This window comes from Mesoplodon bidens (assembly GCF_964165515.1).
Source record: "Mesoplodon bidens genome assembly, chromosome: 8".
Classification (NCBI taxonomy): Eukaryota; Metazoa; Chordata; class Mammalia; order Artiodactyla; family Ziphiidae; genus Mesoplodon; species Mesoplodon bidens.
In genome coordinates this window covers 94,762,025-94,773,533 of record NC_138165.1, presented here as the reverse complement: position 1 = coordinate 94,773,533, position 11,509 = coordinate 94,762,025, and the positions used below count along the sequence as shown (strand labels likewise).

At 44.9% G+C, this 11,509-nt stretch overlaps 1 protein-coding gene across 2 annotated transcripts in view; it reads right to left on the bottom strand.

Annotated features, from left to right (window-relative positions):
• Positions 1-204: 204 nt before the first annotated feature.
• Positions 205-11,509, bottom strand: part of CYP27A1 (cytochrome P450 family 27 subfamily A member 1) — a 45,038-nt gene continuing 33,733 nt past the window's right edge. For both annotated transcript variants that reach the window (XM_081242931.1, XM_081242932.1), the window contains exons 2-9: positions 6,956-7,146; positions 2,666-2,865; positions 2,344-2,541; positions 2,019-2,191; positions 1,249-1,415; positions 961-1,042; positions 668-880; positions 205-530 (exon numbers count right to left, since the gene is read on the bottom strand). In XM_081242931.1, the coding sequence (XP_081099057.1) occupies positions 411-530; positions 668-880; positions 961-1,042; positions 1,249-1,415; positions 2,019-2,191; positions 2,344-2,541; positions 2,666-2,865; positions 6,956-7,146 (1,344 nt within the window). In that variant the 3' untranslated portion in view covers positions 205-410. The remainder of the gene's footprint in view (positions 531-667; positions 881-960; positions 1,043-1,248; positions 1,416-2,018; positions 2,192-2,343; positions 2,542-2,665; positions 2,866-6,955; positions 7,147-11,509) is intronic.

Below are 11,509 nucleotides of genomic sequence, written 5' to 3'. Positions count from 1 at the left end.
TCTACTTGGGCAGGGCCTCAGCCAATGCCAGGTGAAGCTAAGGCTTCTCTGTGAGGTCTGGGAAAGCATATGGCGTTCTCAGCTTCCACGAAGGGAGGCGGTTCTGCCTCCCACCAGGTTTGCTAAGTGGGGAGAGGGTGTTCCCCAAACACAGAAAGAGGTTCAGATGCTGGATTGTCAAAAAGAATCACAAAGGTCTCCAGTTATGAATAAAAGCCCCTTTATTCTATATTTTCCCCAAGGTTAGCAATGTGCCATGGAGGTGGCTTTTTATCTGAGAGGGAGATGCTCAAAATGATGAAAGTGACAAAAGCTCAGGGTTCTACAGGAACTACACTGAGTTTCTCCAACCTCTGGCACCTGGCAGCCCCTTCCTCTCCTTCATGTGCCAGGGAGGGTGGGAAGGGGGCTCAGCTCTGTCTCTGCAGGAAACGCAGGCCCACCTTCTTATTGGGAACGAGCACGATTCGAGCCACACTTGTGACCTCCCCCGTCTCAGGGGCCAGGGCCACCTCGTACTGTTGGATCAGCTGGGAAGTAAAAGGCACACGGGCGATTAGAGTCTGTCGCCTCCATCCACCGCCCTCCTCCGCATGCTCCCACCCCATGCCTCCCGCCTTCTTCAGCACCCGTGGCCCGCACAGCCCTCCTGTCTCTCCCCACTCACCCTTGTCAGCAGCAGCTGCATCTCCAGCTCTGCAATCCTGCGGCCCAGGCAAGCCCGAACCCCGTAACCAAAGGGCACAGAGCCAAATGGGTGTTGGGCCCTGAGGGCATCAGGCTGGTTCTTCCTCAGCCAACGTTGGGGCTGGAAGCTGTCCGGCTCAGGGAAGATGCAAGGGTCCCGGGACACCACATAGTGGCAGAACACAAACTGGGTCTGCAGACAAAGAATGGGTAGCACATCAGCAGAGGGCTGCAGGGTCCCCCTGGGAAACCTGGCTCTCTAGCCCTACTCACATTCTTGGGGAAGAGGAAGCCACCAACTTCAATTTCCTTGTCCACGATGACCCGGGAGTTCACGGGGACCACAGGATAGAGGCTGCAGGTAAAAGAAAGTGCAGGTCTGCCTCTGGATCCAAGGAGGGGCAGAGTGCCCACCCCCTCGGCCACACCCCTCTGGTCCCCCAGGCCCCTCTTCCCATCTCATCCCTGGCCCTGGCCGCAGCCCACCAGCCCCCACTCCCAGTCCTGTCTCTGAGTCCTCATCCACACACAGACCCTTTGCTCCCGGGGACAGCATCCTACCGCAGTGTCTCCTTAAGCACAGCTTTGAGCAGGGGCATGCGGGCAAAGTCCTTGTGCTGGGGCACCTGCCCGGCGGGCACTATGCCCACCACTTCCTCATGCAGGGCCGCCTGGATCTCTGGGTTCTTTGAAAGATGGTACAGGGCCCACGTCAGCGTGTTGGACGTCTGGGAGGTAGAGAAAGAGATGAAGTGAGGCAAGATTTCTAAGAAAGAGGCCAGTTAAGGTGGTGGGAGGGTGTGTGAGTGCATGCGTGCAAAATGTGGGAGAAAAATTAATTTGCCACGAGTGTGGCAGGATTAGACTCAGGGGTTCATGGGGCTCTCCCTCTACGCTCCACGTGACTTCACAGTGGGCTAAGGACCAATACGATGGAGAACTGCACTGTAACAGCAGAGAAGACTGTGACAGAGAAATCCAACATGACGAAAGGACAGGAAAGAGGTCCCACTAAGAAGGTGCTGTAGGCAAGCTCTTCAACTCTGTGCTTAGCTGACAGCATGAGGGAGTGGGTTAGATGTGACATGAAACTTCCCAGCTGTCTGAGAGAGGCTCCAGGGGGTGAGGGAATCCCTCTTACACAAGGACCACTCCCTGCCCGCCTCCACCAGGCTGAATGACCCCCCTGTTTTCCTTCCAGCTCTACATCCACGTTACAGAAAGAGAAGCGGGTACCTGATGAAGGTCAGGCTCACGTGGGGTAGAGTAGGGAATTGGCTCAGGATGGGAGCTGGGAGGCCCTGGTCTCCTCGCCTGCCCCTCTCACGCACCGTGTCTACTCCAGCCATGAGCAGCTCGGGCAGGCTGCCCTCGGCGTCACGAGGACTGAGCTGTCCGCTGGTCAGCAGGAAGTGCAGGTAACCAGATATCTGGGCCTTCTCTGGGCCCCCTGTCTGAAGTTGGGCCTCTATCTCCTCTAATTTCTGATCGATCAGCTTCTTCCCTGTGGGGACAATGGAGAACAGGGGAGGATGAGGTCAAAAGTCATGCTCTCCCAAGGACCAAGAGAGAAGATCCCGGGAGAGGGTCCTGAGCGGGCTGTTACCACACAGGCCCTGGGACCCACGCCCCAACTTCTTTCCCTGGACTCCTCACCGAAAGAGAAGATGGTGTTCCAGCCATCCAGATATCGCCTCCAGAAGGGCAGCAGGGAACGAGTCCACTTGGGGAGGAAGGTGACGTACAGTGAGTTCTGGAACATGAGCCCAACAGATCTGACGAAGGTCTTGGTGTCCTGGGGAATGGAGCGCTCCAGGCAGCCAATACGTTTCTCAAACAGGATGTAGCAAACAGCTGGCGGTGCACAGGGGCCGTCACAGGAGGCAGGGCCATGGCACACAAAGTCCAGGGGGCTTCAAGGAGGAGAGCACAACCTACCCGACTCACGCCCACCCAGCCCCTCTCCCCACAAGGGTACCTTCCAAGGCAAAGAAGTAGAAATTTTGAGCGATGTCGGGCACATGGTCCCCCGAGGCGCTCTCTGCCCGCTGCTGGTTCAGTCGAATCATGAAGTCCTCAATCACCTCATTCAGAGCATCTGTGTAGAGCGCAGCCTCAGCTGGCTTCAGCAACCGCTGGTTCAGAGCCTGGCGGAGCTGGTACCAGTGCTGTCCTTCTCTGTAGAGAATGGAGGAGAGACACCAATGTAAGTATCTGGTGGGGATTGGATTAGATGGTATCTTCCCACCCTGAGACCCCTATGGACTCAAGGAAAATCTCAAACTCCTAGACCTAGAATTAAAGAATCACAAACTTTCAAATAACAGAATCTTTGAATCACAAAACTTCAGAATCTCACTAACAGCATAAAGGAAGTAGTTAAGGTGGGCATCTGGAATCAGTCTGTCTAGGGTCAAATCACAGGTCAGATGATGACTGGCTGAGTGACCTTAGGCAGGTGACTTAAATCCTCTGTGCCTTGGTTTCCCCTTCTGTAAAATGGGACTAATAAGAGTGCCTATCTTAGCAGGATAATTAATGTGCTTAGATCAGTGCCTGGCAAATGGTGAATGCTTAATGAATGTTTACTGTGATTATCTTAGGATGATACAACTCCAGAATCTTCTGTATGTGAAATGAGCTATGGAGCTATGGTGGTTCCAGTCCCTCTGTGTGGGGGATGAGAAATAAAAGAGGAGCAAGTTAGGGTTCTTGGGGTGCTCAGATTCTGGACCTTTGTGCTCTGCTTAGCTCCGTAGGCCAAGGGGACAGAGAGAGCTACCAGGCTCATCTCCAGGCTCTCTTGCCATAGCCATCCAGTAGGTGGTTGGGCCTTACCCTGGTTAGGCAGGGATGTTCATGTGGGTGGAAACATGCTTCCCATACAGGAGCTTAATATTCAGGGGTTGCTGCCACCCTCAGCTGTCCCCCAAGCCTGTTACCTTTCCTAAGCAAGCTGGGTATGGGTCAATTTTTTAAAAGCCAGTTGCAGAGTAATAAGTATAATATGGTACAATTTTAAGAGGAAGAGAGGAAATCCTACATATCCACATGCAAATTTGCATGTTTCAACACAAAGTAGGGAAGACGAATACACACCAAACTACTGATCAGAATTACTTAGGAGGATGGGATGGAATTTTTCCAATAAGTATTACTTTTGAATTTTAAAAACCAATAAGGTATTTTAAAAAGAAAAACATTTTAAAAGTCTGAAAGCAAAATTCAGGTTTTTTATTTTGAAGTATAAGTCAACTGCACTTCAATAAATTTTTAAAATATATTTTTATTTAAATGAACCTCAAAAAACAAGCTAAATAAATAAATGAACCTCAAACCCCAGGAGTTTTCTTTATTATGTTGGGGAAAACCTGCAAAAAGATAAACTAGGAACTTCCCTGGTGGCACAGTGGTTAAGAATCCACCTGCCAATGCAGGGTACACGGGTTAGATCCCTGGTCTGGGAAGATCCCACATGCCATGGAGCAACTAAGCCCGAGCGCCACAACTACTGAGCCCGCGAGCCTGGAGCCCGTGCTCCACAACAAGAGAAGCCACCACAATGAGAAGCCTGCGCACCGTGACAAAGAGTAGCCCCCGCTCGCTGCAACTAGAGAAAGCCCGCGCTCAGCAACAAAGACCCAACGCAGCCAAAAGTAAATAAAATAAAATAAATTTATGAAAAAAATATAAACTAAAAGTGTTGTTGGAAAGGAAATAAAAACCAGAATATACCTATTTATTGGAACTTCAGGTTTTAGGTGCTTCTCCAAGAGTAAAACTCTCCCAACAGTAGGAATCAGATTTGCAGGACTTAAATCGGAAACTTTCTGTGGTTGTTAAAATATTTCTTGGGGAGGGGCTTCCCTGGTGGCGCAGTGGTTGAGAGTCTACCTGCCGATGCAGGGGACACGGGTTCGTGCCCCGGTCCAGGAAGATTCCATATGCCGTGGAGCGGCTAGGCCCGTGAGCCATGGCCACTGAGCCTGCGCTCCACAACGGGAGAGGCCACAACAGTGAGAGGCCCGCATACCGCAAAAAAAAAAAAAAAAAAAAAATATATATATATATATATATATATATATTTCTTGGGGCAACGACGGTCATTCAAAAAATGAGATTTTAGGGCTTCCCTGGTGGCGCAGTGGTTGAGAGTCCGCCTGCCGATGCAGGGGACACGGGTTCATGCCCCGGTTTGGGAGGATCCCACATGCCGTGGAGCGGCTGGGTCCGTGCGCAGTGGCCGCTGAGCCTGTGCTCCGCAACGGGAGAGGCCACAGCAGTGAGAAGCCCGCGTACCACAAAAAAAAAAAAAAAAAAAAAAAAAAATGAGATTTTAAAAATATATATGTTAAAACAAAAAAGCTTATCACAGGTTAGCAAAATAGCTTTTAAAGACATATATGGTATAACATAGTTAGGAAACTGGCTTTTAGAGTAAACAGTTATAAATAGATCACAAAGGGGTATATATCATGTTTAGCTCCAGTTCTAAATCTGAACAATCAAGTCCAATGATGGCCTGACCTGTGAAAAACTGAGACCCAAATGTTTTTTATTATTATTATTGAGGTATAATTGACATATAACATTATATTGGTTTCAGGTGTACAATATAATGACTTGATATCTGTATACATTGTGAGATGATCACCACAATAAGACTAGTTACCATCCGTCACCATAAAAAATTAACTTCCAGGATTTACTCCCTTGGCAAGATTTGGGTCTCAAATATTGTAGAGCATACCTGAGACACAAATCTTGCCCTCAGGGTCAGACATCAGGTTAAAGAGCTCTTGAAGAACATTCTCTATTCTCTTCCCAGAACCTTAAAAAAAGGGCCCAGAAATTAAGCTCTGAAACCATCCACCTGTGAAGGAACCAGGACTAAAGAAAGAAAGACATGCAATGACAGAATGAATGTATAAGCATCAAAGAGAGATAAAATGAGCCTTCCAACCAGTCCGTTTCCTTTCCAAGCATGTCATGGCAGTAGGTCCTTGCATTCCAGAATCAGAGAGATCTATTGCACTACTCACTAGTTGTGTCATTTCTGGCAAGTGGTGCAAAAACCCTTCTAGGCCTCAGGTTCTTCATCTATAAAATGGGGATAATAATACTATCTACTTCATGCGTTTGTTGTGAAGATAAGATGAAGTAATAAATGTAAAGAGACTAGCTTGATGCCTGGCATGTTATAAACACATACTTAGTTATCATCAGTGTTGCTGCTACTACTTCCACCACCAGGATCAACTTTAATCCCTTAAAAAATGACTTTAAAAAACATGGATGTCAAGCAACTAGGGAAAATAAAAAGTCATTCATTGTTTTTGGAGCTCTTTTAACATACTATAGTAAAAAGAAGCCTGTAATATATCCAATTACAAGCTGTGGCACTGGGAATCACCAATGATTCTCAATTATTTACCTTAATTGATATAGGCTTATATAATATACTCAGCCCATCTTTCAATTTGTCACTGCCAAAATAATCTTAACTTTTCTAGGTATAACTTTAAGACTAAAACCTACATCTATCTCTGTGAGTGGAGAGCATCCATGAAAGTTATAACCAACAACAAGCATATAATACATAACTTGGAAAATTTTTTTTTTTTTTTTTTTTTTTTTTGTGTGGTACGCAGGCCTCTCACTGCCGTGGCCTCTCCCATTGCAGAGCACAGGCTCCGGACGCGCAGGCTCAGCGGCCATGGCTCACGGGCCCAGCCGCTCCGCAGCATGTGGGATCTTCCCAGACCGGGGCATGAACCCGCGTCCCCTGAATCGGCAGGCGGACTCTCAACCACTGCGCCACCAGGGAAGCCCAGAAAATATTTTTTTAATTAAATTGAGCCCTCCCAACTAGTATGGTGATGATGTTTTTTTCAACTACAAGTAAATATGTCCCATTATGATTTGAGTTGGTATGTTTTCAACCATAATATAGAATAATGGAGCTTGAAAGGTCTTAGAGATATCTTGGAGATACTCTAATCCAAGCTTCCCATTTTACACATGAGAAACATAAGCCCAAGGAAGGGGAAATTATTCATTTGTTCATAGTCATATGATATATTAGTGGAAAAGCCAATGAATGGTCCATGGACTTCAGCCCAACCCAAGCACCACTTTCTAGACGAGTTTCAGGCTCAGAGGACACAGGGAGATCCTACCCTGCCCATTATCCACTGGCTGCCTAGTGCCACTGTCCTTGGGCCTGGCCCCCTGGGGGCCTGTTCCGGTCCCTCAGGCCCCAGCTCACGTGGTGAAGGGCCCATAGGTCAGGCCCTGCTGGTCCCGGTGCTCCTTCCATAGTTCCATGTCGTTCCGTACTGGGTACTTGCCCTCTTGGCGCATCACTTGCTCCAGGAGTGGGGCACTGGCCAGGTTCACATGGATCTGAGGCCCTAAGCGGTTTATCCACATTGGACCATACTTGGCCTTGTTCAGCACCTGTGGAGTTCAACCAAAGCTGAATAACCATGGCCTAGCTAGGCAGGCACTTCCTGGAGAGGAAGCAGGATAAGGGAGTGTCTTATGGCCACTCCAGAGCAAGTGAGCTGGGCAAAAGCTCATTGTGTAGGAGATAGGTGCTGGGATGGCCTGTAGTCTCGAAAGGAGAACACTGGAAAAAAAAAGAAAAAAGGTTACACAGAAGTTAGAATATTGAGAGCAATGAGTATCTGGTGGAACTGGTGGAACTGAGGTCTTGGAGGAACGAAATTTTGGAAAAATGGGATACCTGGCAAATTGGGGTGTGTTGAGGTATAGATATTTGGGGTCCAGGGTTTTAGGGAAACTGAGCCCTTTAGTGAGGTATAGTAGAATGTCTACGATTCCTTCATAGAAGCATTTAAATCTCCTGCAGCTTGCTGTCAAGGAGATGAAGATAAATATCTCGTGTAACCAACAAGAAAAAAGAAACACAATTAGAAACTCCAGGAAAAACAGAAACTGAATGAGAAAGTCAAGATGTAAATATGAAGTAAACTATGTGGTATGAATTTTTTTAATAAAAAGTTTTATTAGCTATGTTAAGGAATGCAATTCTCAAATATTTTATCTTAGAATTTCTACAGCACTTGACAGTTGAGACCCATAGCATCTATGAAATTGACATTGCGATGATGTTTTTATAGTTGTTGAAAATAAGGGAGAAAATAATGTATTTTGGGTTTTGGTGGGGGTAAAACTTTAAAAGAATCCAGAAATACTAAGATTAAATTTACTGGCTAAGTTATACCTACAGACTGAAAGAAAATGAAACATAGTGGTCTCCCAAGTACTTCATCTTTTTACTGACTAAGTGTTAAGAGGATCAGATCTGTTTCAGTATCGAAATTAGGCCAAAAGGCTTCTATAAAAGAAACATTAAAATTATGGAGAAGAGATCTATTATTCAAATTATAGAACTCATAGTCCATAAAAACAGCAATTTTACTGGGTCTTACTGTCAGCATTAAATACAGGGTTCTCCCAGGACCAGTGCAACCTGATTGCCCTTCATATATTACCCAATTGCCCAGAATCCACCCTGAACTAATGGCTGATTCTGCCTGTTCCCAGGAAGACAGCCTTGACAAACCCCCAACGTCCATTTAGTCTTGTTTCCCACTTCTACCTCCCAGTAATGCCTGCCAGTGTGGTACAATTTTGAATAGTTAATTGTCTGAAAACTACTGTGATACCTGGAGGAAAATAAGTGTATTCAGACATTGCCAGTGGGAGTCTAACATGACACAACCCTACATGGAGGACAATTTGTTAATATTTATTAATAATTACAAAACATTTATAAGCAAAGTGTGGGTCATCTTCATAATGGAATACTATATCACCCTAAAAGAGGATGAAGCAGCTCCTTGTGTGCTAACATGGAAAGATAGATTGTAATATGGAAAGATAGCTAGATAGCCAAGATAGACTGTTGAATGGAAAAACGTGGGGAGGTAAATAAGAATACATAGCATTTGCATTTGCTTTCGTAGAGAAACACTGGACTGATACATCAGAAATGAATTAAAGTGGTTACCTATGGGAGAGTGGGGAGGCCAGCAGTGAGGGTGAGACTGTGTGACGTTTTATTGTATATTGTTTTGAGTTTTGAACTATGAGGATGTATTCAAACTTTTTAATCTAAAGAGGGGAAAAAAAGTGTTTTCTGAAGCAATAAGTCACCTGTCATTGATCAAGTAATTCCAGAAAGCAGGAAAGACTTGCTGAACCTCTGAATTCATGTATGTATATACTCCTTAGATTTATAAGTGGCCCCTCGCTGCATTCATTTTGTTTATTTTTCTTAAGGGTTCCATTAGAAAAGAATACTTATATGTCTATTTTTCTCTACTAAATTCCTTAGGAGAATTAACCTAAAAGTAAGCTGAAGTTGTGTTTCTAGTTTGGTTTAAGATATTACTATAATAATAATAATAATTCTGTGGAGCTTAGCATAAACTAGACACTGTTCCAAGCACTTTACTTATATTAGCTCATTCAGCCCTCACTACAGCTGCATGAGGTAGGTGTAACATTATCACAGTTTTGCAGATGAGGAAACTGCGGCCCAAAGAGGTTGCCCGAGGTCACTTTGCCAGTAAGTGGCAGAGTCAGGGTTCAAACTCAGACCACCTGGCTGGAGGCCATGCTCACAACTGCTTACTCCACTGATCCCCGAGAAAGCTGACTATGCCTTACTAACTGAAAACAAACTTAGGCTCTTTAAAAATATGTACTGCTTAAGGGACTTCCCTGGCGGTCCAGTGGGTAAGACTCTGCGCTCCCAATGCAGGGAGCCTGGGTTTGATCCCTAAGTCAGGGAACTAGATCCCGCATGCATGCTGCAACTAAGAGTTCTCATGCCACAACTAAGAAGTCTGTATGCCACAACTAAGAAGTCTGCATGCCGCAACTAAGACCAGATTCAGCCAAAATAAATAAATAATAAACAAATAAATATATTTTTTTAAATGTGCTGCTTAAACCCACCACTACTCTGCTGTAATCCAGGGTTTCTCATGGCACTGCTGACATCTGGGGCTAGATGATTCTTTGCTGTGGCAGACTGTCCTGTGTATTGTAGAATGTTTAGCAGCACCCCTAGACTGTACCCCAGCAGCAACCCCGCACCAAGCTGTGACAACCAAAAATGTCTCTAGACATTGCCAAAATGTCCTGGGGGTGGGGGCAAAATCACCCCAGCTTGAGAACTTCTGTAATAACCCTAACCTCTTAAAATGTCTCTTAATTCTTTAATCTTAGAAGACTCGTTTTAAGAAATAATATCTCACTTTGAAGAAATATTTATCTGAAGTTTGGTTTGTTTTCCTTCGGTTAAGCTCAAGTAAAATTACATGCAATGTTTTTATAATGATGCAAACAATCGTTATCTCTGAGTCATGGTTTATAGATAGTTTACTTTCTTCTTTACACTGTGATTTGTTTTTCAAGTTTTCTACCTTGATCTTGGAATCGGGGGGAAAAAATCATGTTTTAAAGGACTAGATCAATAACCTTTCTTTGGGCACCAGCTTCTTGCCTGGAATCCAAAGCCTCTGGCACCACTTCTTGGCTGTCAGTTTGGAAGTTTCTGGGACATTTCCCCCCATGCCTAGGCCATGATTTCTTCCCTCTTCCTTCATACGCCTCAGTTTACTTGGTGGAACTTAACAAGGATCTATTTATGTAAGAACCTATTTTAGAAAGACACCAGAACAGTTGCTGAGAGATGTGTTCTATGTCTGTGAGCCTACACTAGGCTGTAACCTGAACCAGTTAGAGAGCCCCAAGGTTTTCAGATAGGTGCTAAGTGCCCCTTTGCAGAACAGAGTTCCCTAGGGATCATCTTCCAAGATGAATGGGAGGGCTAGCCTCTGCCAGGTGAGATTCCAAAGAGGGACAGTGTTAAATTCATCCAACATTCATTTATTGAGCTCATATTCTATTCCTCCTATACTGATCTTGGGGCTGGGGATACTGCTGTGACCTACTCTTAGACAGTTTATTTACATCCTAGGGCATAAGCCACACAGTTGAGAACTTGATTACATATGCTTATAAACTATTCCCTAATTATTTTGTACATGTCTTGTCTCTTCAACTAGATTGAAAATCTTTAAGGGAAGGAACCTTGTCGTACTTCTTTATACTTCCCATACTGCTTAACACACTGCTAAACACATTATAGACACTAAATAAATATTTAGCAGTTGCCAGTGAATCAAGTGGAAGAAAAACAAGTTGCAGATAATACAAAGATTATGAGACAGAGACAGAAAAGAAGCAGGGAAGAGGATACATAGGAAACTGGTAACAGTGGCTCCACCGGTGTAGGCAACAATTTTAAAAGGCTGAAGGAAAATCTCAAAAGAAAATTAAGAGAATAGCTCTAATATATAATTACAATAGCATCTTTTATGGACTGAATGTTGCATCTCCCCCAAATTCATGTGTTGAAGCCCTAACCTTCAGTGTGGCTGTATTTAGAGAGGAAGCATCTAAGAAAGTAATTAAGATTAAATAAGAGTGGGAAGGAGGGAGATGCAAGAGGAAAGAGATATGAGAACATATGTATATGTATAACTGATTCACTTTGTTATAAAGCAGAAACTAATACACCATTGTGAAGCAATTATACTCCAATAAAGTTGTAAAAAAAAAAAAAGATTAAATAAGAGTGGGGCCCTGGGGAGACTGGTTCAAGATGACGGAGTAGAAGGATGCGTGCTCACTCCCCCTTGCGAGACCACCAGTATCACAACTAACTGCTGAACAATCATCGACGGGAGGACACTGGAACTCAGCAAAAAAGATAACCCAC